The sequence below is a fragment of the Gopherus evgoodei genome, chromosome 7, assembly GCF_007399415.2.
Source record: "Gopherus evgoodei ecotype Sinaloan lineage chromosome 7, rGopEvg1_v1.p, whole genome shotgun sequence".
Taxonomy (NCBI): Eukaryota; Metazoa; Chordata; order Testudines; family Testudinidae; genus Gopherus; species Gopherus evgoodei.
In genome coordinates this window covers 18,968,640-18,994,958 of record NC_044328.1, presented here as the reverse complement: position 1 = coordinate 18,994,958, position 26,319 = coordinate 18,968,640, and the positions used below count along the sequence as shown (strand labels likewise).

The 26,319-nt window shown below is 40.4% G+C and overlaps 1 protein-coding gene across 9 annotated transcripts in view; it reads left to right on the top strand.

Annotated features, from left to right (window-relative positions):
* The window catches only part of FGFR2 (fibroblast growth factor receptor 2), a 102,140-nt gene that overhangs the window by 54,338 nt on the left and 21,483 nt on the right, over positions 1-26,319 (top strand). For 4 of the 9 annotated variants that reach the window (XM_030569805.1, XM_030569798.1, XM_030569800.1 and 1 more), the window contains 3 exons: positions 3,932-4,122; positions 6,732-6,876; positions 9,523-9,725. In XM_030569805.1, the coding sequence (XP_030425665.1) occupies positions 3,932-4,122; positions 6,732-6,876; positions 9,523-9,725 (539 nt within the window). Of the gene's footprint in view, positions 1-3,931; positions 4,123-4,984; positions 5,124-6,731; positions 6,877-9,522; positions 9,726-26,319 lie in introns of all 9 variants that reach the window. The other 5 variants (XM_030569806.1, XM_030569801.1, XM_030569807.1 and 2 more) reach the window with 3 other exon arrangements.

Genomic DNA, 26,319 nt, shown 5'->3' with positions numbered 1-26,319 from the left:
TGTGTCGGAATAAAACAATTTTTATGGTGCTAGAAATGCAGTGTTTAGTATGCCTGAAAACATTAGGACATCTTTCTACTCTCTAGGGCTTTCCCCCGTGTTATAGCAGATGATGTTGACCTATTTTTTTGCAAGCATGTTATGTTAGGACTGGGAATGGAATGCTATAAAATTTAAATGATCAGTTAGCAAAGATTTATTTCCCAAGGGCCTGATTCACCTCTCTATCACACTGGTGTAAAAGGAGGAAGTATACCAGTGTAAAGCTGGTATAACTGAGAGGACAGTTGGGACCAAGTTGTTTTTATCAAAATATTTACTATTTTGAGTGAAATGATCAAAACCGTATATATTCTCCATAATTTAGTTTATCTAAAATGCTTAGCTACAATTGTTAGATGATAAAAATAAATCTACATTCTTAAGTATCCATCAGATAAGCTCTTTATTTCAAAATTAGTTCCTGTTAACTTTGAGGGATATTTTTGAGAGAGAACTTTCAACTCTTTTGTCTATCTGTATTGAGCAGATTTCATAGCCTGATGATATTTGAGCAGCCAACTGTCAACATGGGGATAGCTGCGTACTAATGTAAGGCTTATGTTTTAAATGCACATATTGACTTGGAATTCATAAATGAGCTCTGAGATAGCATATAAAGATGCACAGTCTCTGATTAGTTTTTGCACATTGCATAGAAACAGCATATGAAATTTTAGCACTTTGATGGAGACTTTCCCAAAAATATCCTACACAGAAATATAGTCAGCAACATGGTCACAATTTTTCAATTTTACTAATTTTTCCATAGTTTTCTATCCTACATTAATAAAATACTCTGTTTCACATGAAGTAATTATCTAATGCCCTGATCTTGCACCTTATTTAATGAACACAGACTCTAGGATTTACACAGAGCCCCTGTGACTTCGTATCATGTAGCTTGACTTCAGCGAGGCTCCATGCATAGTGTGCAACAAGTGGCAGGATCGGTGATTAAGCTTAAGCTGCAAAAGGTCTGAATCATAGAGATCAGTTCTAAATCTGTGTAGTCTGCCTGTCCAGTGGAAGTAAATGAATAGGAGTTGAACAAACACTCATCAGCAGTTTATATCCCAGTGTACAAACTTTAATTTGCTTCTGATTCATTTAACTGAAATGCATTTAAGGACTTAGCAAGATGAAATTTCACAAATCCTTACCCCCATTTGACCTGACTCTCTCAGTAATTTAGGAGCAGGAATATAAACATTGCTTTTACTTCTTTACTTGGCCTTTTTTTTGGAGGGGAGGGGGGTTGACAGTCATCAATAAAAAATTAAATTGTTGATGGCTATTGAGATAAACCAAACGTGTTTTGTGTGTTGATGCTGGCGTAGTAGGAACTTTTCCAAGATATTTCAGGCCTCATTCTCTGGTTTGTTTAAGGGCAGAGAGTAAGGTCACAAAGGAAATCAAACCCTGATGTGGAGAAATGAAACATGAGGCCTACTGACTTTTAAAAAACATTTTAAATAACATTCTCTAAGGTTTCATTTTATACTGAAGGCAGCTGTAATAAGTTTTGGAAGATGGTGTAAGGTTTCTATTAAAGGGAGACCATGCTTGCTGTTTCTGTACCCAGAAGAAGGAGCAGGGGAACATGGAATTAGACCCTATTTAGCATAAGGTGAGAAACTTTATAAGTTCTCTCCTGGACTATAAAATAGTAATTTATACATTCTACTGTAATTTACAAATTAAATATTAAGCTGTTCCTAGGCCTCAGAAAATAACACAGATAGCCATGGAATAATTTAATAACTGCAACACAAATGCACTTTTTCCAAAAGTAAAACAAGACTGCTGCTTTGTAGTACACTGCCAATGTTGCGTCAGTGAATAAATTCCCAGTAGATGCTTGCAGCATGCCAAATATATTGGACTGTATGAAAGATCCCATTGTTCAATGGGCATCATTATTTGCTATTACACTCACAATGTTTGCTTGTGAAACAATTTATTGGAAACTAGTATGTTTAAGAAAGAACACTTGATTTGAAATTCAGTTGATTTCACTTATAACATTTAAGCTCTTATAATGCATTGCCTCTATAAATATTTAGGTCCATTATTCTTTTCTTATCTTTTAAATAAAATGTTTGGAAGGGGCTCTGGATGGCTCAGGAGATTTGGCAATGTGACTTTCACTTCTAATTCATGAGTTCAAATTTGAGCTAGGTCAGTATTAGCTGTAAATATTTACCATCCAACAGCTATTTAATGCCTTAAATGAAGTGAGTTACTGGTCGTAGTATCATTTCTAATAGGTATCCAGTTTACAAGAAATGTCTCTCACAATTAGTACCACTTGGAACCCCTGTTCATCTCAGAAGAAAGGGCAAGAGGTGGATGGGTATGGAGCGTATACTGCGTTCACTTCTAGACTGCTCAGAGTTGAGGAAGTTGAATGATATACTGTGAGGAAGTTTTCACTGTTCCTGTCAATTATGATGTGTGGATAATTAGGAGATTTCAATGTGCAGGGCTGTCATTAAGAAAACTTTAATTGACACTAGGGTGACCAGACAGCAAATGCTAAAAATCAGGAGAGTGGGTGGGGGGGGGTAATAGGAGCCTATATAAGAAAAAGACCCAAAAAATCGGGACTGTCCCTATAAAATCGGGACATCTGGTCACTCTAATTGACACCATATTCAGGTGGAATGGTTTTAAACTTTGCCAGAGTTCCTTGTCCACCCAGTGTAGCCAATGGAAGCTTTGGAAGGCTGTTCCTGTCACAGAAGTCAATGAGAAGTTTGTCATTGACTCCAGTAAGTACAAGATCAGGCTCTGTGCACATAAAGAATGTAGAAGCAGGCTCCAAGAGTGAAATCCTGCCTTTGTGGCAGTCAAAACATCCATTGACATCAATGGAACCAGGATTTCATCCCAAATCTTTGCATACTTTAACAACTTTCTGCTAGTGACAGTAGTATATTGACTCCTCTTGTAGGTTCACAGACTGTAGAAGTAATAGTTAACTGACAGTAAACCCATTGCGGTATTGAAGATAATTCCATATTCCCTATAGCCAGGGGCGGCTCTAGCTTTTTTGCTGCCCCAAGCACAGTGCTTGCAGGAGGTCTCCGGTCCCACGGATTCGGCGTACCCCCCGCTGAATTACTGTTGAATCCATGGGACCGGCAGACCTCCCACAGGCAAGTCGCCGAAGGCAGCTTGACTGCCTCCCTCGCAGGGACTGGCGGGCTGCCCCCCGCGGCTTGCCACTCCAGGCATGCGCTTAGAGCACTGGTGCCTGGAGCCGCCACTGCCCATAGCTATATTTAGAATAGGAAGCAACTTTGGTATTTCTGATGCTGTAGTTGATAAAAGTTGACTTTTGTTCACTGTGTTTCAAAAGTCTACTTAATTTTTGTTCATCTTATGCCAAGAGTTTGATGCCTATGCAGCTCTTTTAGCGATGCCTATAATAACTTCATTCATTTTAGAGCAATGATTATTTAATTTTTAAACGTGATAAAACTTTATTTTTTTCCTAGTTTTATATTAAGTAGAATAAATAAAAACTCAAAAGCCTTTGTTTTGCTGAACTGTAAAGTAAAATTGATTTTCCTTATTCTGTGGTGGCCCAACCTTGAAAAAATGCAAATTTTGTTATGTGGCCTCTTTCCTGTCCCCCCACCCCCCGCTTCCTCTCCCACCCTTCTAAATGGGTATTCTTTGTACTACAAGTGTAGTACTCAAGTGATCTCCTTTGAAGTGTAATTTTTGTTATACATTGTGGCTGCAATGTTATTTCAGAGGAGTCAGCCAACAGGCGTACAGGGCTTTTTGGCTTGAGTTCATAACAGTGTTCTTGGCAGCACCGCGTATTTATTTATGCATCTTTATTTTTTCTCTGTCTCGCTCCCACTCCCCATCTCAACAGAACGATCACCACACAGGCCTATTCTCCAAGCTGGCCTTCCAGCAAATGCCTCTGCAGTGGTCGGGGGTGATGTGGAGTTTGTCTGTAAAGTGTACAGTGATGCTCAGCCTCATATTCAGTGGATAAAACATATAGAGAAGAATGGCAGTAAATATGGGCCAGATGGATTACCATATCTTCAAGTTTTAAAGGTGAGGCTTTTCGGCACATGAAGTAGCTATTTGGCTCATGGAATATATGTTGTGTGAACCCAACAGTTTTGAGATCAGGTCTTCTGTTTTCAAGCTGATAAGCTTAAAAAAAGAACATATCTTACAAATGCAATATTATGCTGAAATTTGCTGGTTTAAATGCTAATTGCGCTAGCTTATGGAAAGTCTGTTGTTCTTCCATGGTTTCTTAAATCTATCTCTAAAATAATTTATGCATGTTTTATTCAAAGAAGTGAAAAGCTGCTAAAAGAACTTCAATGCTATTTATTCGTAGAGAGCATCCAAAGCAAACCAAAGAGAATCTACTCCGTCTCTCACATTTCTTGAGCCTCTTCATTTTAAAGGCCCCTTAGTAATGGTGAGATCTGCTGCCAATGACTGTTGGCAGTGCTGGGTTCTCTGGATGTGGAGCCTGCAGAGATGTCCATTTTTCACCAACTTGATGGGGCATATCAATGGCACAAGGTTATTCTTCTTGGCAGACATTCTAAGTTCGTTCGTTTAAGGAAATTCTCTGTTATGAAGTTTTCCAAACTGGTTGGCGATGCCAAGAATCCAACCAGTTGGCTTCCAGACTGGTCAGCTATATACCATGTTATTCCATTGAACTAGTATACCAGCTCTGGTGCTCTTCCTTTCCCCCAACCCGCTTCTATTAACAGCTCCTCTTAGTTACTTCTAATTAAAAAACCCAAAGAACAAAAAAAAATGTTTTGACACTGGTGTTTACACTAAATGGAAGGTATGTTCTCATGGAGTGTTGGTGGTGGGACCATAAACAGAGTAATGTCCATATTGGGCAGCAGTTACATTGTTCTCCTATGTTATTGGTCTATTCTAGCATTCGGGGATAAATAGTTCCAATGCTGAAGTGCTGACGCTGTACAATGTGACAGAGGCGGACGCTGGAGAATATATTTGTAAGGTCTCCAATTATATAGGGGAGGCCAACCAGTCTGCCTGGCTCACTGTTACAAAAGGTAACAATGTTTTTTAAAGAAAGCTGGATGTGTAGAAGCTGAAAAAAATGGTGCTTTGGGAGACTGCAGGCAGCTTGTAGGATAACTCTTTGGCCTTGGTATATTTATAATCCTTTGGTGATGCAACTGGTATTACACCAGCAGCCATGGAAAAATTCTCACAATAGTCTCTGTTTGTGCTCTGTGTTTTCTGAAGTTGATCTGTCTTAACCAATTTTATTCTCTCTTGTATTTGATGTCTGTCTCTGCATGCAGGTTTGTTGTTAATGCTGTATATTTCATCAGAAAAAATACAGGGTGGTATTACATAATATTAAGGTCTAATTTTTGCTGCAGCAAATATATAATATTTACATATGTATATATCAAGACACACATACAATTAGCATATTTAGTCATTTCTGACTTTCTACATTACATGCACATAAATTGCATGTGATTGATTCCCCCCCCATTACTTTGTTACAAAATAACTATAATTTAAAACACAAAGGCTTGCAGCATCATATTGACAATTTATACCTGAAATGATTGGAAAAAATGATGGATAAAATTTTGCTCAGTCTCTCCTTCATTTACTTTAGTTTCTATTTTTGTTTTAAAATTGTGTTCTCTATATGTCTGGCCTAGTTCCTCCTAGAAGTCAGTGCAGCGCTTTACCCCTGTTGAACAGTTTGCAGGATCAAGGGCTAAAAGTTTCTTTCTGAATTCATTCTAGCTGTAAACGTTTGGATAATCAATTATACAAAAAATGACGTGTGACGTGATCAGTGTTGTCAACACGAAACTTTCAAACAACATTGTTCAGGCATCAAAGATCATGAGATTTGTTTACATGTGCTGAGATTTTTTTATATATATATATATATATACACACACACACTTGGGTTCTATTTTGTTTGCCTCCTAATTTTTTTAACCTTTAGGGCTTTCGAGCTTTTCTGCACAATCATGGGCTGGTAACATGAGGGGAAAAGAAGAAGTAGCAGCTGAGATTCTCAAATAAATGATTCTAGGAGATGGGGTTTTAAGAAAAGCACATCATGAGGCTAGATAATTGAAAATGGTGAGACTTGGCAGCACAGCATAATGTGCCATATTTAAATACAATACAATGGAAAAGGAATTCTTAGGGCCATATTCCACTCAAGATAGCGAACAAGTTGTTTGTGTAGCTGAGGTCAGAATTTGCCTCTTAGGTTTCATCTGTTCAGTGTTTATTTTTGTTTGGCATTATTCTCTCTGGTAGCTGAGTGGTACCAGTTACTGTCCTACTTTGTTTTATCTCTGTTTTTCTTTCAATCTACTTTTATTCTAAAAAAAGAGGAAAGAAAACTAAGTGTTGTGGGTTAATTTTTCCATGTCATTTGATTGCATGCATGTTTAGGTGGTGAGTTTAGGTCTGGTGAAGGGTGTTGATTACTCTCTGAGGTGAGCTGGGACCTGTCGGTAAACGCCTTTTGGATGAGGGATTTGTGGATGGGGAAGGAACTTTGGATCTGCACACCACTGACTTCACAAAGTGCAAAGCCCTGTGGTTCCATAGCCCTGTCCACAAGAATTCCCACAATGTCTAGCTTTTCTCTTGCTTCCCTTTTTTTTTTCTAGGCCGCCGGTGTTAACACCACGGACAAAGAGATTGAGGTTCTCTATATACGGAATGTAACTTTTGAGGATGCTGGGGAGTATACATGCTTGGCGGGTAATTCTATTGGGATATCCTTTCACACTGCATGGTTGACAGTTCTGCCAGGTATACACTTCTCTCTTTCAGTGGTTTTTCCTCTCTTATTTTCTTTGTTGATTGCTGCAGAATTAGCACAGCTTCTGTCTCAGAACTGGGGCTTTTATTATCCTCAAAGTTCTTAATTATTGTTCTTTTTAAAGAAAGTTGCCTTGATAAGTCTGTGAATGTCTTACAGACTTGCACTTAGTCTGCAGCTATAAAAAAAAATGTAAAGGACAAATTGAACCACTATCAGGCTTAATTTAAACATCTTTGGATTCATCAAGCATTAATCAGAAATTTGAAGGAAATATATCTTCTTAGCGCTTAATGAGATACTGAGAATCAACACATTGATCATCACAAACTTTTCCCATGAGATGAAATTCAAAATTACCTTGGTAATTTTGAAACAAATTTGGTCATTATAAAGTATGTTTCCACGAAATCTCTAAGCCATTTAATATGATTGGGTTCACTTTTATGTATAACCTAAGTCTCTTGTGAGAATCATTGGGTCTAATTTTAAAGCCAGCAGAATGTATACAGAAGCAGTGTATTATATACCTTGGGAATTGGTTCTGTGCCTCTTGCAACATTGCATGTTTTAAGAGAATGAATAGCTAATTTGCTTTTTACTGCAAAGCATGTCCTGGAATGCGGAAATTGATGTTTTTGCTTAGGAGAAACAAACATCAATGCGCTTTATTGCTTGACAATTGTTAGCTGTCAGAAAATGTAACCTTTTAGTTTATTTCTATGCTAGTCAAACTTTCTTATGTATAACTGTTAGCTATAATGTAACTGCCTTGATGTTACCTTTGAGATAACTTGAACTATCTGTGGTTTGCTGGGCCATTATGTACTTGAGCATTAATTAATTCTTAATCCTAAGAAAAAGGTGCAGTTATCTGCATGCGTGTCTTGCATAATTGTGTAGTTATGGTTTGTGCTACACAAGGGAAACGTTCTTAATATCTACTGGCCATTTTGTCTTTATTATTAAAATGCACTGGACAAAACAGTTCCATTATTTCACTCGCCTCTTGCCCAGTGAACTGACGCCTGCATGGTTCATTCATCACTAAGCAGTCAGACAGTGCTTATGCTGAGCTTGCTTCTGTTAGCAGTGTTTGCATTTTGCAAGTGACTGATTAGCATCTTTTAACCAATTTGCTTGAATGAAATATGACGTTAACTGAAGACAAGGTACAAGAAAATGAAAACTTGGATGTGCACTGCTTGCAGAGTGACCACTGATTGCTATGGAATGCCACTTTTTGGAAGCATATTCCAGATAAAGACTTAGGTAAAGATGAACTTAGAGTATTTGCATATGTAACCGTCTTGAGGATAACTTCAGAATGGTTTCAGTAAGAATTGCTTACAAAAAGACACACATAGACACAGACACAGACACACGCACACACAAACCTATATCAAAATAAGGACTAATCTTATTGACCTGTAACCACTGATGAGGTTAAAAGAAAAAGTGCTGTGTTAGTATGAAAACTATTATGTAGGTCTGACTGAAGGAGAATCATTAAAGTGTATAGAAAGCAATTCAGTCACCATGTTTGTTTATTTATTCTTTTTAGTCTGAGCCTGGGCTCTTGAAAAGAGCCTAAGGGAATCAGGCATCCAACTGAAATAGAAATTAAGCAGTTGGGCAGCTAATTCCTTTCAATTCATTTAAGAATCCCAGCTTGAGTTAAGAAGCACACTTATTGTAAGGGGCTGATGGAGCCTGTATTCCTTGTGCACTTCTTTCCAGATGGAAATCTTGGATACACAAGCAACGCAGGCTCATGCCCAAAGTACGTTCTGTTTTGGAGTTTATAAGCAGGGGCGGCTCCAGGTATTTTGCTGCCCCAAGCACGGCAGGCAGCCTGCCTTCGGCAGCTTGCATGGGGAAAGTCTCTGGTCCCGCGGATTCGGCAGCATGCCTGCAGGAGGTCCACCGAAGCCATGGGACTACCGGACCCTCCGCAGGGATGCCGCCGAAGGCAACCTGCCTGCTGCCCTCACGGCGGCCGGCAGAGCACCCCCCTGTGGCTTGCCGCCCCAAGCACGCACTTGGCTTGCTGGTGCCTGGAGCCGCCTCTGTTTATAAGCCTTTCTTTTAGCCTAGCTAAATGAATACGTGTTTGTCTGCAAATGTGCATTCAGCTGGTTAGCAAAGTTAAATACAGTGCTCCTGTGAATTATTTTGACTAAATCTGTCATTTGTTGCTATCAGAAAATTGGCTTAACTATTTATTCATCTGGAGCGAATTATGTGCCTCCTCGAGAGCTTGGCTTAAAAGTCAGAACTGGAAAACAAATCTAGATGTAGTTTTAATTTTTAGCACTAAATTCACAATGAAGCAAAATGAGTAATCCCAGCAACTATATATATGTGTAGACATACACAGACCGACAGACAGACAGACAGACACTCACACACTTCAAAATTGTCTTGAACCAGCAATCTGGAGAGGGAGACCAGTGTACTGGTTATGAGATGTTCTAAACAGATTCTTTGGCGATTGACAGTATTCTGTATTTCATGAAGTCACTGCATGAAGTCCCCATGTAATTTTATGTTGTTCCAATTACTGTACTGATACATGTTTGTGCCGTGTGCTAACTCTGTGGCATGATTGTTCCTCCTCCAAACTTGCAACCTAGCTCCTGATGAAAAAAAAGAGTATCCGTCATCCCCAGACTACCTGGAGATAGCCATTTACTGCATAGGGGTCTTCTTAATTGCCTGCATGGTGCTGACAGTCATCCTGTGTCGCATGAAGAACACTACCAAGAAGCCGGACTTCAGCAGCCAGCCTGCCGTGCACAAGCTGACTAAGCGCATTCCACTGCGCAGACAGGTAACAGAAAGTAGATAAAGAGTTTAAAAAACTTTTACCCTCTCCTGAAAAGAAAAGTGAGCGAGAGAGCCATGAAATCGATTTGGAAGATCAGAGTTTTGATGTAAATTCAAATCAGTTGTACACAAAATTGCCATACAAGAGTTGGTTTCAGTGCCTAAAACTCTAGGAAGCCAGAATATGGAGAGCCTCATCCTAAATGTAGAGTATATGCCTCAAGGGAAGAAGAAAGCAGGGTGGGTGGCAGGGGAAGGGACATTAAAAATGAAGCATGTTCTATATTAGCAATCCACAGGGGAGAATGCACTTGATGCAATTATGGCCTGATCCAATGCTTGTTGAAGTCAGTGGAAAATTTCCAGCTGGCTTCAAAAATGGTCATCACAACAGATCCTTATTTAATTTTATTTATAATTTTGTTTCTAAGGTACCTATCATTGTAGTAAGTGCATACAAGACAGAAAGAGGAAATTTTTAGGAAGCATTTCCAGAGACTGAGTGGGAAGGAATTTCAGTACATCATAATGCTAACCAAAGACCCAGAAACAGCTTCAGAAATACACAAGAGCATAATCAAATAGTAGGGGAGAGATTAAACAAATTCTCAAAGGCAATTTGATTAAGCTGCGGATGCATTTGGAACCTGGCCGTAGGGAAAAACTAATACCAAATTTGAAACATACATCACAAAAAAAAAGTCATGTGAAACATTCGTTGAATCTGTTAAAGCAACTTTGGCTCATCATTGGCAATAAAAGTCTCCGGAGAGGGCACTACCAGGAACTACAAACTAATCGAGCAAGTAATAGGCTTTTTAGCTTTGTCATAAGCCCATCACTTGCCAAACTAGCAAGATTCCCCCACACTATTGTCTTTTAAAAGACTTGTTTCTTTTGAGGTTGTAGTTTAATATGTTTTGATTTTCTTGCTATAAGTCTTCAGAAGAAATGGGCCTAAGCCACAAAAATTCACTCCCAGATTTCCAGTGCCTCAGGGTTCAGAGGTGTCTGGATTTGGGGGTTTGCTTCATTATAAGAAACATAGGGGCCATTGGCAAAATTTAGATTCAGATTCTGGTTTCTAATGTTGATAGGTGTTTGGATTTGGCCCAGCTATAAGATTAATAGTTTGTACAAAATTCCCATTGTTTTTGCAGCCTGTTCAGAATATTATATCATTTGTAATAATGTGTGTCCCTCAGAAAGTTTGGTTTTTCAATGTGGATAAGCATATAGAAGTTTAGATTCTTATTGTGGGAATGAGTCTTAATTTAGTAAGCTACGCTTTTCTGTTTTGTTTTGGGTACGTCTACACTACGGGATTATTCCGATTTTACATAAACCGGTTTTGTAAAACAGATTCTATAAAGTCGAGTGCACGCGACCACACTAAGCACATTAATTCAGTGGTGTGCGTCCATGTACCGAGGCTAGCGTCGATTTCTGGAGCGTTGCACTGTGGGTAGCTATCTCATAGCTATCCTATAGTTCCCGCAGTCTCCCCCGCCCGTTGGAATTCTGGGTTGAGATCCCAATGCATGATGGTGCAAAAATAGTGTCGCGGGTGATTCTGGGTAAATGTCGTCACTCATTCCTTCCTCCATGAAAGCAACGGTAGACAATCATTTCACGCCCTTTTTCCCTGGATTGGTCTGGCAGACGCCATAGCATGGCAACCATGGAGCCCATTTTGCCTTTTGTCACTGTCACCGTATGTGTACTGGATGCCGCTGACAGAGGCAATACTGCAACGCTACACAGCAGCATTCATTTGCCTTTGCAAGATAGCAGAGACGGTTATCAGTTGTTCTGTACCGTCTACCATGCCATTGTAAATTGGCGATGAGATGACGGTTATCAGTCGTTTTGTACCATCTGCTGCTGTCATGGGTGCTCCTGGCTGAGGTTGTATCTAAAAATAGAGTCAGTCCTGCCTAGAATATGGGGCAAGTGTGCTAGAGAACCAGTGTACTAGAGAGCACAGTCGCTCCATGTCAGATCCTGCAGAAATGATGAGCTGCATGCCATTCTAGGGGGTGCCCCTACAACAACCCCACCCGTTGCTTCCCTGCTCCCCCAACCTTCCTGGGCTACTGTTGCAGTGTCCCCCCCCATTTGTGTGATGAAGTAAGAAAGAATGCAGGAATAAGAAACGCTGACTTGTTAGTGAGATAAAATGAGGGGGAGGCAGCCTCCAGCTGTTATGATAGTCCAGGCAGGACATTAAACGGTGCGGGGGAGAGGAGCCCAGCATCCCGCTGCTGTGATAGTCCAGGCAGTACAGAATGTTTTCTTTACACATGAAAGGAGGGGGCTGATGAAGCTCAGCCCCCAGTTGCTATGATGAAGACGGTTACCAGCCGTTCTGTACCATTTACTGGGAATGACTGGGAGTCATTCCTATTTTTACCCAGGTGCCCCTGGCCGACCTCACCTGAGGCCAGCCAGGAGCACTCACGGGCTGATGATGACGATGGATAGCAGTCGTATTGTACCGTCTGCCACCGGGGAGGAGAGGGGAGGGGAGGGGAGAGGGTGCTGCTGTTCAGTGCCGCAGCATCGCATCTACCAGCAGCATGCAGTAGACATAGGGTGACATATAAAAAAGTCAAGAAACGATTTTTTTCCCTTTTCTTTCCCGGTGGGGGAAGAGGGAGTAAATTGATGAGCTATACCCACCACCCCGGACAATGTGTTTGACCCTACAGGCATTTGGAGCTCAGCCAAGAATGCAAATACTTTTCGGAGACTGCGGGGACTGTGGGATAGCTGGAGTCCTCAGTCCCCCCTTCCTTCCTCCATGAGCGTCCATTTGAATCTTTGGCTTTCTGTTACGCTTGTCACGCAGCACAGTGCTGAGTCCCTGCTGTGGCCTCTGTCTGGAGATTTTTTTCAAATATTTTGGCATTTTGTCTTCTTGAATGGAGTTCTGATAGAACAGATTTGTCTCCCCATACAGCAATCAGATCCAGTATCTCCCATACGGTCCATGCTGGAGCTCTTTTTGGATTTGGGACTGCATCGCCACCCGTGCTGATCAGAGCTCCACGCTGGGCAACCAGGAAATGAAATTCAAAAGTTCGCGGGGCTTTTCCTGTCTACCTGGCCAGTGCATCCAATTTCCAGAGCGGTCACAATGGTGCACTGTGGGATACCGCCCAGAGGCCAATACCATCGACTTGTGGCCACACTAACCCTAATCCAATATAGTAATACCGATTTCAGCGCTACTCCTCTTGTTGGGAAGGAGTACAGAAACTAGTTTAAAGAGCCCTTTATATCGATATAAAGGGCCTCGTTGTGTGGACGGGTGCAGCGTTAAATCGGGTTAACGCTGCTAAAATCGGTATAAACGCGTAGTGTAGATCAGGCCTTTGTTTTTGCTGGATTTCTAGTTCTTCTGGGTTACAAACACTGTGAGAGGAACCTTTTATTGCAATATTTTAGTCCTCCGATTCTGAATACAGGAAGTGCAGAGGTTCATAGAATTTGAATAGGGAGGGAAAATGCTCAAACTTTTTTAAACCTTAAATATTTTTGGTTTCCTCTTATGGTCAAAGATGTGTGTCAGTTCTGATTTTGTTTGAATCTCTTTGCTCATCCCTAATCATTGTAATTCTGTTTCTAAACTTGCTCGCATTTGCATTTGATTGCAAATGAGGAGAGAGAAAGTTTGGTGTGACCCCCTAACGCACTGCCAGTTAAGCCTGTGGAATGTGATTGATTGATCAGAAAGAGTCATGACATGTCTCTCTTCACCACACAGATGTATATTAAAAATTCTATGTCAATTGTTCTTCACAAAGAAGGCCTTTTAAATGTAGCCCCTTATCCAGAGAAGGAGATGTGTATCAGCTCCTACAATAAAAGACATTTATTGGAATGTGGCCTGAATGACAAGAATTGTACTAAAATGTTGATGACAGAGAAAATGCCATAGGAATCCTCTGCGTGCCTTCACGGTCACCAGCCAGGCTTAAGGCTCATTGTGAACTCATTTTTTTCTGACGGAAAATACTTTTGGACTGGTGGTTTGTTAGGTGTCCTTTTGGTATGTGTGTGATATCCTGTGCCAATAACTGCCCTCAGTTTAATCATTTGTCATCAGTAGTGAATTCTTCATGTGTTATACATTCTCTGCTGATGGGTCAAATTCCCAAGGGGCTGATTTAAGCATGGGAATGAAACTGGCAAAGAGGAGGAATTAGTGAATGACATCTTCTCTAGGTGGGAAGAGGTGTACTGCTGAGTACCATACTGCTTGGTATTATTTAGTGAATTTCCACTACATTTTATCCTTCTACACATGTAAGATTTTTTTTCCTACCAAAATTCAGCTGTTTCCACATTCCAGAGAAATTATAGGGTCACAATGAAGTTAATCAGAAAAAATTCTTTACCCTGGCCTCACTGTGCTCTGGTACCTTCTTTTTGAACAGGAACTGCCTATGAGCCCAATGCCGTTACTTAGTTACAGCAAATTGAGCCTACAATGTGTTTTTGGCATTCTGTGTGGGAATAATTATTCACTAGTTTGGGAGGTGAACTGCTTATGGGATTAGGTATTATGACACCAGTCAGAGCATAGATCTCAAATAGTCACTTTGTTGGGCAGAAGAACCAAAGTGGAAGATTGAACATCAGTAAGAACTTTCACTTGTTTTGTGGAACAATGTTATGCCTTTTTAATAAAATAGATGACACTGTACTTTAATGTTCTGCACGATAGGGTCCCATAGCTTGTGACTTGCCAGGGTTACAAACATACTAATGGATAAGTAGGAACGCTGTCATGCCTAGCAAATTTTCCAAGTATTGACTACAGTAATGCATCAGAAGGAAATATTTTCAATCCCTTCTCCTTTGTGTGTTGTGAGAAGGGAAGGTATTTTACAGAGAGACATATTTTAAATCAGGTCCAGCCGATTGCGGCTCCCACTGGCTGCAGTTCACCGCTGCAGGCCAATGGGAGCTGCTGGAAGCGGCTGCCAGTAAGTTCTTGGCCTGCACGGCTTCCAGCAGCTCCCATTGGCCTGCAGCGGCGAAACACAGCCATTGAGAGCCGCGATTGGCCAGACCTGCGACGGGGCAGGTAAACAAACAGGCCCCGGCCCACCAGGGGCTTTACCTACACAGGTGGCAATCCCAGTTTGAGAAACACTGGGGGAGGGATAGCTCAGTGATTTGAGCCTTGGCCTGCTAAACCCAGGATTGTGAGTTCAATCCTTGAGGAGGCCATTTAGGGAACTGGGGTAAAAATCTGCCTGGGGATTGGTCCTGCTTTGAGCAGGGGGTTGGACTAGATGACCTCCTGAGGTCCCTTCCAACTCTGATATTCTATGATTCTTTGAAATATGTGTAAATTAATTTGATGAGCTTTTCAGCTGGTCTAGAAGTAGGCTGTTGATTCTAAAACTATGGAGATATAGCAAATGTATTTGTAATGATAAAAAGGATAAATAGGTTAATTGATCTGAGGGAAGACTGAGTTCACCAAATGGAATAACATCATTCAGAACAATGTTATTTGATAGGATTAAAAAAGAAGAGAGAGAAAGAAATAGTTCAGATTTAGGAAGTTAAGATTAAGCATAATGGGGGATAGCTGAGGAGTAGAGGAGGTCAAACATAGTATCTGTTTTTGAAAAGGGTACCAAAGAAAACCTGGAGAATTATAGACCAGTCAGCCTAACTGCAATACCTGGAAAGACACTAGAACAAGAACCTCATAGGACAGGATTAGAATTCAAAATAAACTTGACAAATTGGGGAACTTAGTCTAAAATCAACAAGATGAAAGTCAATAAAGACAAGTGCAAAGTACTGCACTTAGAGAGGAAAGATCAAAGGCATGACTACAAAATGGGGACTAACTGGCTAGGTGGTGGTACTGCTGAAAAGGATCTGGGAGTTATAGTGATTACAAAGTGAATATGAGTCAGCAATGTGATGCAGTTGCAAAAAAGGCTAATATCATTCGGGGGTTTGTAACAGAAGTGTCATATGTAAGATATGGAGGTAATTCTACTTGACACTGGTGAAGCCTCAGCAGGAGTACTGTGTCCAGTTCTGGGTACTAGCCTTTAGGAAAGATAAGGCTAAATTGAAGAGAGTCCAGAGGCAAGCAATCAAAATGATAAAAGCTTTAGAAAACCTGACCTATGAGGAAAGGTTAAAAAAACTGGTCATGTTTAGTCCTGAGAAAATAAGACTCTGGGGGAACCTCATAAGAATCTTCAAATATGTAAAAGGCTGTTATAAAGAGGGTGGTGATCAATTCTTCTCCATGTCCACTGAAGGTAGGACAAGAAGTAATGGGCTTAATCTGCAGCAGGGAAGATTTAGGTTGGATATTAAGAAAAACCTTTCTAACGTTAAGGTTAGTTAAGCTCTGGAATAGGCTTCCAAGGGAGGTTGTGGAATGCCCCCATCCTTGGAGGTTTTTAAGAACAGGTTGGACAAACATCTGTCAGAGATGGTGTAGGTTGACTTGGTCCTGACTCAGCACAGGGGCCTGTACTTGACCTCTCAAGGTCTCTTCCAGCCCTACATTTCTATGATTTTATAATATTTCATGTAGTATTGATCTGTGAGTTTGATCTTCAGCCCACAAATACTCACACAAACAGTTCTGGATAGGATATGGCCCAAAATGTTTGTCTTAATATATCATCAGTCATCATCATCATTCCCATAACGGCATAGGTCACTGGAGCACCATCACTGATGAGCAATCAGCCAATTGTCTCCACTCCTGACGATTGTGTGTAAGTGCTTGAGTCTTCGTGAAGTCCATTCCTATCCAATCTTTTATGTTATCAATCCATCTCTTCTTCTGTCTACCTCTTCGCTTTTCCACTGCTGCCGCTGTTTGCACAGTTCTTTCCCAAATTTCGGTCTTGAATCCTTCATTAGCCATGATTGCTCCCAAATACTTGAACTGTTTCACTGTCTCCAGCTCTTGTCCACTGACGGTGATATGTGAGCTGATCCCATCACATTTATTTGTCATTAGCTTGGTTTTCTCTGCATTGATTTCCATGCCATATTTTTGGAGGTTTCATCCAGTCATTTCACAAGGTTGGCAAGTTCATCTTCGCTGTCTGCCAGGCCATCAAAGTCATCAGCCAACCGAAGATTTGAGATTGTTCACCCCACAATGTAGACTGTGCATATGTGATCTTCTAGGGCTTCAGTCATTATGCACTCCAAGTAGATGTTGAACAGTGTGGGTAAGAGAAGGCAGCCTTGCCAGACTCCAAAGTGGCGTGAAACAACTCTCCTATTGTGTCATTGGCAAGGACTGCACCGCTGACCTTGGCATACAGTTGTTTAATGGTCAGAATAAGCTTACAACCAACATTGTACTACTTTATGGTTGCCCAGAGAGCTTCGGGCCATACTCTGTCAAACGCCTTCTTGAAGTCAACAAAGAGATGGTAGATGTCCTGCTGGTGTTGTAAGTACTTCTCACATAGAACATGAAAGTTGAAAATCTGTTCTGTGGTACTTCTTCCAGCATGAAAGCCAGCCTGTTCTTCAGCAATGATATTCTCCACTTGTGGCTTCAATCTGTTTGATTTGACTTTCAACATCACTTTGCTGGGATGGATAAATAAGCTTATGGTCCGGTAATTTTGATACAATTGCAGGTTGCCTTCTTTGGCAGAGTGATGATTAGTGTCTGTGTCCACGTGAAGGGCCACTCACTGGTCTGCCAGATCTTGTTGCAGATCTTGGTGAGTACATCTGTTACTATTTCTCCTCCAAATTCATCAGTTCGGCTGGGATGTTGTCAATGCCTGTAGCCTTTCTGTTCTTGAGTGATTTCACAGCTGTCTCCACTTCTTCACGTAGTATTGGAAAGTCATTCTCCTCTGTTGAATCTGGGCTGTCTAAGACACTGGGATCTCTATTTGTCTGGTGGTTGTACAGATCAGTGCCGTAGTTTTTCTACTTATTGATGATGCCCCTTTCTTCTGTAAGACGGTTCCCTTCTTTGTCTTGAATTGTGTTAGTTTTGGTCCATCTTTCCTTCGTCAGATCTTTTACAACCTGGAAGGCTCATTTGCTATTTTTATTATTGATACACACTTCAATTTTAAAGCATTGTTTTTCAATCCATATCTCCTTGGCCACCTTCATTCCTTTCTTGATCTTTGTGCCAATTGCTCTATATTTATTAACTCCCTCAGTGCCATTCTTGTCTCTCTTAATATCTCTTCTAATGTCACACATTTGCAGTATTTCATTTGTGACCCATGGTTCTGTCTTCTTACGATGTTTCCCAAGAACGTCCATTGCTATCTCATTCATTACAGCACATTATATACATTGCATTCATTGAAATTGTTGATCATTGTTTCTACGTTTTCCTCTAGAGCAGGCAGTGGGACAGATTTTCCACCAATCATTGCTTGGAATGACTCTGCAATGTTTTGGTCTCTGAGAATTTCTAAATCAAACTTGGTTCTCGTGAACTTTGGCCTGACAATTTTCCTTAGCCTCAGCCAAAAATTTAGCATCACAAGATCATGATCACTTCCAGTATCAGCCCCATGGAAGCTCCTTGTGTTAGCTCTGTTAATCCCAGAACAAAGATGGTTTTGCACTATGATGTCATCAACCTGGCTGTGATGTAGACCATTAGGTGTGTGCCATGTTGATCGTCTGGATGCTTTATGTGCTCCTAATATGTTTTCAAGAACCAGATTGTTATAGCTGGCAAACTCCAAAAGTCTCAATCCTTTCTCATTGGTTACCACATTACAGAAAGGGCCACAATAATCTCATCAATCTGCTTGTGCATCAGTACCCACTTTAGCATTCCAGTCTCCTTGTATAATCAGGATATCTTTCTTGTGTACCTTATCGATGATGTCTTGGAGCTTATTGTAAAAATCTTCAATTTGCTCATCATCATAGTCTTTTGTAGGGGCATAGACTTGTACCACTGTGATATTAAACAGTACTACCTATGGACGGATGAAAATAAGCCTGCTGGACATTGGGTAGCATCCTAATACTGAATTCTTAATATTTTTATGCACAAGAAATCCTACGCCATTGACATGTTTGTCCTCTCCACTGTAATAGAGTACATGGCTTTCTCCCGTTATTGCCTCTCCAAAGTTCTTCCATCTGACCTCAGAGATTCCTAGAAGGTTCCAGGTGTATTGTTCCATTTTGTATGCTAGTTCTTCCAACCTCCCTATTTGTCTCAATATTCTTACATTCCATGTGGCTATGGTGATGTTATCTCTTCCACAGATCTTCTTTGTTGGGGTTGCAGCAGCAGTGTACTTGTCACGTATGCCCTGGTGGGAGATGGGTGGCGCGGTCATTATTAATCCAGGCTGCGATCAACCCGGTATGGACAACATTGACTTGCTCATCATATGGTGTGTCTTGGGCAAATTTCTAACCTGGCAGAGCCCATCCTTCTCCATGCAGCCCCGGACCCACAGGGTTGTCTTAATATATACTTTTATTGTAAAAGTATATATTATTTTGGTATTTCTTTTATATTGTTGGCTGTCTGCAGTGAAAGCTGCCTTGCCTAGTAATGCTGTTCAGGTGATTCTTTGTTGTTTCATTGAGCAGAAACTCTTTCTGAAAGTTGTATGGCCGTTCAGTTTTTGTAAATGTCTTGAATGCTTATAACTACAGTAAGACTCCTCACTTAATGAATTTGGTTTGTATTTTCTTAGGTACAGTTACTCAGATGGGAAGTATCATCAGGATTTCTGTCAATAGCTGATTGCATTGCTTACTTACTAATTATGCATGTGACTTCAGATTAGCTTTTAAAATGAAGTGTTCAAAGAGACAGAAAGTAGACATTCACTGCTATACCCTCACAGTCTGCATTGCAGAACTGACAGATCTAGGCTTTAGATCTGCATAAATCATAAATGCAGGAAAACATCCCTTCATAATCAATTACTGAAAATTACATGCTCTTCCACAGCTAATTTCATCACATTAAACTTGAATTACCATCCAAGATTTATTTATATTTTGATACCACATACAGTATATAAATTATTTTTTTCTGAACTGATTAAATTCAGTGCATTCAACCCAAGGACAACTACTTCATTATAAAGACTCACTCGGGTAGATGCATAAGGGGTAGAGTGAGTGGAAGACTCCTTGCTCCGCATTTTAAGCTTGCTCGGGGGGGGGGCTATCCACAGAGTCTAGGGAGTTAAGGGACTATACAAGTTTGATAGTGAAGTTGGTTTTAGAATGATCCTGCAAAGAGAAGAGATGGAGTAAGAGCAAGGTCATAACTGCAATCCCCTGTGTAATATTCAGTGAACCTACTCAAGAAGGAGTGGGGAGAATGTGCACCACGCTAGCCCATTTAAAGGTTGGTGCAGAGGATCCTTTGCATCATGAATTGTGACTGAGTAAGCCAAAATTCTGCCTTGGGTTTTCACTACAGTACAGTTTCTCTACGTCTCCTTAACACTGGTCTTTGCCTTAAAGACACAGTGTAGCCTTTAATATTTACACCATAAATCTCTCAGATCATTACACAATGAAACCAAAACCTGCTGTCTCACATTGCTGAAATGAATTCTCCATTCTGAGCTTTGGGGCATATCTCAGCAAAGCAGCAAGCTCTGGGATGAGGTTGCCCATGTCTCCAGAAGCATAAGGTAGCAGTGATCTACTTAAAAAGGGATATATAATATGTAAGAAAATGTGTGTTTCCTACATACTACTTAAAAAATTCAAGTAGGTTAAAGCTGCTGTAATATGTCATTGACCTTCCCCTAGGTGGAATATTCTTCACAGTTATATAGTGCCTGATAAACAGAAACACTTGATGTAGATTTCAAAGGCTTATTTTTGCTATTACAGAAGGAAGGAAAGGCCATTTTAAAATAGTTGACTAACCTCAGAGGGCCTCCTCTGACCAAGGGCCAACTCAGTCTGCCTTCCTCTTTTCTCAAGCAAGACTTTTATAGCCCTTCAGCTCCCATAACTTCTCACAGTGCTCCAATTAATCAATCAAAATTATATTCCCTGCGAGCCTGGTCTATTCCTTTCCTTATGACTAATACTGGGGAATCCCTCTAGTTTTCACTCATCCGTCATACCCAGGCTAATTCACTTTTTATTTCATATAGAGGTTAGTCAATTACATAGTTACTGTATGTATTAAACAGGTTCAGTTATATCGAAATGGAAATTGGCAAATAATTTCATCTGTTTTTCTGCAACATTATTACAGTTTTCTGATTCAAAATACTTACAGGTTTACAGTTTCTTCCAAGTTTAAATGTAAACATGTTTTTAACCTAGTAAAACCGTGGACTGCAATCCTCTTTTAAGTAGACAAGCAAATAATCAAAGTTAGAGACAGTTGTTTGTACTAATGGCATCCTATCAATGAAATAAAGTTCTGAAAACCCATTTCAGATCATTCTTTGATGTGCATGAGATATTAACTAAGTAACACACCGTTTTATTCACACCTTCATGGCACAGTGTCCATTTAAAACAGTAGTGGCTATGATGATGAAGTAAAATATCTGTTGGCTCACAATAACCTTTACTCAAGAGTTCTGCAAATTGGTGTTTTTAGTGTGGACTGGTTTTGATTTTTAAGTTGCTACTAAAAGTGAACCTGATCATCACCTATGAATTATTCTACCTGCCAAGCATCAAGAGAGTCACTCTTGCTGCATTTACCAAAACACTGGGGACTTAATGGTGCCCAAGCAAATTTGGATGGAATGTTCCAAATTCCATTTATGCTTTTAAACTACTTCTCTCAGTAACTGCTTGCCACCCTGAGTTCTACCTATTTGTGGTTGTGGAAAATTTTCTGAATTCCTGGACACGTGCCTGATTTTGTGAAGTATGCTGTTCACTTACATGTCATTTCATTGCTTTGTATCAGTTAAGAGCGTCATGCATTTAGGGATTAATAATAAGAATTTTAGATATACATTGGGAACACATCAGTTGGAAGCAACAGAGGAGGAGAAGGACCTTGGAGTATTGGTTGATCACAGGATGACTATGAGCCGCCAATGTGATATGGCTGTTAAAAAAGCTAATGCAGTTTTAGGATGCATCAGGCAAGGTATTTCCAGCAAAGATAAGGAGGTGTTAGTACCGTTACATAAGACACTGATGAGCCCTCATCTGGAATACTGTGTGCAGTTCTGGTCTCCCATGTTTAAGAAGGATGAATTCAAACTGGAACAGGTTCAGAGACGGGCTACTAGGATGATCCGAGGAATGAAAAACCTGCCTTATGAAAGGAGACTCAAAGAGCTTGGCTTGTTTAGCCTAGCCAAAAGAAGGCTGAGGGGGGATATGCTTGCTCTTTATAAATATGTTAGAGGAATTAATATTAGGGAGGGAGAGGAATTATTTAAGCTTAGTACCAATGTAGACACAAGAACAAATGGGTATAAACTGGACACTAGGAAGTTTAGACTTGAAATTAGACGAAGGTTTCTAACCATTCGAGGAGTGAAGTTCTGGAACAGTCTTCCAAGGGGAGTAGTGGGGGCAAAAGACATATCTGGCTTTAAGACTAAGCTTGATAAGTTTATGGAAGGGATGGTATGATGGGATAGCTTAATTTTGGCAATTGATCTTTGATTATCAGCAGATAAGTATGCCCAGTGGTCTGTGATGGGATATTGGATGGGATGGGATTTGAGCTACTGCAGAGAATTCTTTCCTGAGTGCTGGCTGGTGAATCTTGCCCACATGCTCAGGGTTTAGCTGATCGCCATATTTGGGGTCGGGAAGGAATTTTCCTCCGGGGCAGATTGGCAGAGGCCCTGGAGGTTTTTCACCTTCCTCTGCAGCATAGGGCATGGGTCACTTGCTGGTGGATTCTCTGCAGCTTGAGGTCTTCAAACCACAATTTGAAGACTTCAATAACTCGGACATAGGTTAGGGGTTTGTTATAGAAGTGGATGGGTAGGGTTCTGTAGCCTGCTTTGTGCAGGAGGTCAGACTAGATGATCATATTGGTCCCTTATGACCCTGAAGTCTATGAGTCTATGAGTCTCAGTTAACACAGAAGGGCAGACAGGCATTTGTAAATAGTAAGTGATATAGGGTATGGATATAAAGGGTGAAATCCTGACACCATTTAAGTCGATGAGAGTTTTGCCATAGACTTCAGTGGGGCAAGGATCTCACCTAAGGCATCTACTCCTTGTTGTAGAAGTATAGAAAACAATTAATTTGTGCTGTACTGATAGAGTGCTAGACTCTTGACAGACAAGTATAAAGACAGAATACTGCCCCAAAGATCTTTCAGTCTAAAATAAACAATGTATAAACAAAGTAAAGGGAACAAAGAGCAGTGTGACTAAATGATGAAGAGGGACTAGCATCTTGTGAGTTTCACAGCTTTTGTTTCTTTCAATTTATGTTTGGTGTTTATCATTCGTTATTTTGATGACTTGGCATTTTGGTCATGACCAGGGATTAAACTGGAGACTTCTAGAGCTAAAAGCATCAGCCCCTACAACTTGAGTTAAAGGTCTAATTTTCTGATCTGGGAGTTGTATACAGAATTGTATCCTCAGTGAATCAGGCACTTCTGCTGAATGGACTAGGGTTTATAGGGCCTAGGAAGAAGTGTTCTTTAAAGAGGGAAAGGCATAAAGGATGATAGATTGGATCAGGGAGGAATTTTCAGGCACAGAAGGAGGTCTGGAAGCCAGAATGAAGGAAATTAAAGGGCTAGGCAAGGGAGGAGTGAAAGGAGTTGAGACAGAGGGGCCAAGAGCTAGATTGTGCAGGTCACTGAAGGTTAGCGCAAGGAGGTTTGCATTTGATGTGGAAGACTGTGGGAAGCCTGTAAAAGTGATTTGAAGAAGGACTGGATGTGGTCAGAGTGGCAGGCAAGGTAGATGCCTTGAGAGAGAACATTTTGGGCAGATTGAAGAAGCCTGAGCTGAGAGTATGGAAAGCATAACAGGGAGGGATGAAATGGAAAATTATAGTGGCTTGGGCAAGGGCCTTGGCAGTAGGGATGTAGAGATGTGGGTGGATTCTGAAGATATATGGAAATACTGATGGAAGTGTGAGAAAGAAGGAAAGAGGGGAATCAAGGGTAACATTGAAGTTATGAGCCTGAAGGACATATGGGATAGCGGAGTTGCTGTTTTCTCAGATTGCTCTGTATATTTCCAGTTGTGCTATCAGTTCATTTTACGAAGTATAATTTTTAAAAGGCACTTGTGAAGGGAAATAGATAAGTAAAAGTGGAACTCAAATTCTAATCCTGGGTCTTATACTGACTTGCTTTGTGGCTCTGGGCAAGTTCTTTAACCTCACTGTGTTTGTTTCCATCTGCAAAATGGGGATAATTATCCTTAGCTCACTGTAGTGTTGTGGGGACTCTTTGGTTAAAGTGCATTCACTGTTTAGTATAGCTGTGTAAGCAGTATTAATAATGGCCTATTCATATACCAAGTGGGCAAGGTATTTATTATTCCTTAGTGCACAGAGTCCTCTGTGCCATGTATTTGTATCTTCTATAAATGGATAGTGACTTTAATGATGTTGAGGAAGACAGACTCATTTGTGTGTAAAAAGACGACTTTAATTTGAGTCACCTGTACCCATATACACATACCACAGATGCAGAAGTTGGAGTTGATCCATGGCAACCAGATTTCTTTTGAAGGCAAGTTTGTCAATCAGCTGTAAAATGGAATGGTTTCCTTATATGTTAGTTTGTTGAAAGCAAACCACAGCACCTCTCACCCTGTTTCTAGACATAGGCAGCCCCCAGGGAGTTGCATCAAGAGGCCAAATCCACCTGATGTCACATCACAGTCATGGGGATCATCCCCTGAAAAAGACATTAAAAACAAAACAAAAGAGAATGTCCCTCTTAGGAGACCCGAAGTCATGATTAGAAATGTATTTCTGAGACCCTTAGTCATATCAAAATATACCATGTTGAGAGTATCATTACCCCCACCATATCCTCCACCCACCTTAGAATTCTATTCCTAGGCAGTAAGCAATTTAGTGAGTTTTGGTATTGTAACTATACTGGAGTTTAATACAGGTGGGAACCAAAGTGCAGTAGCCTGATGTCACAGAGGCAGCAAGGATGCTGTGTGTTTTTCAGTGGCATTCACAGGATTATGTTTTTCTCTCTCTGGATGAATCATGATGGTTGGGAGCTGCTTTATCTATAAGAATTTTTACATTTAATTGTGTTGCTGAATATCTGGAACAAATGTGAAATATGAAATATTCCTCCTAATACTATACACCTGCCACATGTTATTCAGCCGCATGTGAACCTTGGGCTGAGGATTGATCTCAAGACTCCTGCTCCCTACTATGATAAAGATCAGGTGTGTTAGTCACATTGATGTGTTCAGTCTCTGGCTTATGATGGGAGCAAGCCATGCCACCCTCGTGGACCTCCTGCCAGCTGATTTGTGAGGATCGATATTGATGGCAGCGTTGAAAGAGAACCTCCATCCAACCCTACCAACAAGATACTGGGTTTCCAGGAAGACCGTCAATATCTGGAGGAAAAAGGTGGACTCAAAACTAAAGACAGACAGGGTGGCAACAACACTAGAGATGCCTGAGATGTGATGAGGTCTGGGGGAGAAAAATCGCTATTTTGTTTTTAAATTATCTTGCAACAGTGAGATTGAACAGCAGTGGGACACGTGCAAGGGAAATGCCATATGTAAGGTGGCATCTTCTCTTTATTTTATGCAGAAACTATTTTTATCTCACAAATGTAACCTGTGACATTGCTGGTGCTATTTTTGCTTAGAGTGTAGCATTAAAGGCCTCTAACATTATACTGTGAATTCCTGAATGTTTGTCATGGATGTTTGTATACCACAACTGAGGAGCTGTGAATCTAGCCATAGAGCTGGGGAGGGGGGTGAATTAAAACCTGTTTTCATTAAAAAAAATAAAAATAAAAATGCCAGAGTTCCTTTAGTTTTGCAGTATTTGAAATTGAGTCATTTTTCATTCCCCCCCCCCCCCCAAAAAAAAAAAGTTTAATGGATTGTTTTTAGTATTTTTTTAAATAAAAATATTATCAATATGCATATTGAAATTTTTCACAATCCAAAAACTTGTTTTTTAGTAAACCAAAAATATTGATAGCCTTTTTGATATTTTTGATGATCGGTTAGGGAAAAAAACAAAAACAAAAAAAAGCCCTAACAATAAAACACATTACATTTTCCCTTGTCCCCCAAAATGAAACATTTAATCAATGCTGACAAGTTAGTTTTTGTGAAAAGACCCACTGAAATCAATGGCAGTAATTCCATTGACTTCTGTGAGGTCGGAAATTTACCCCTCTTTTGGTTGTGTTTGTTTGGAAGGGGATTGGTATTTTTTAACTTCACATTTATTTATTTTTTTATTTTGTTGCATGCAGCCCTATGCGATCTTATGTGGGATGTGTTATAAATATAATTATTAATTTAATCAGTTGGGGGTATGGCTCTGAATCTGTCCTCACAACAGGATTTCTCTGTATTCTGTTGAGCTCCCAAACTACACTTGCTTAGTGATCCCAGTTGAGCACCAAGTAAATAGAAATTCTTAGAAAA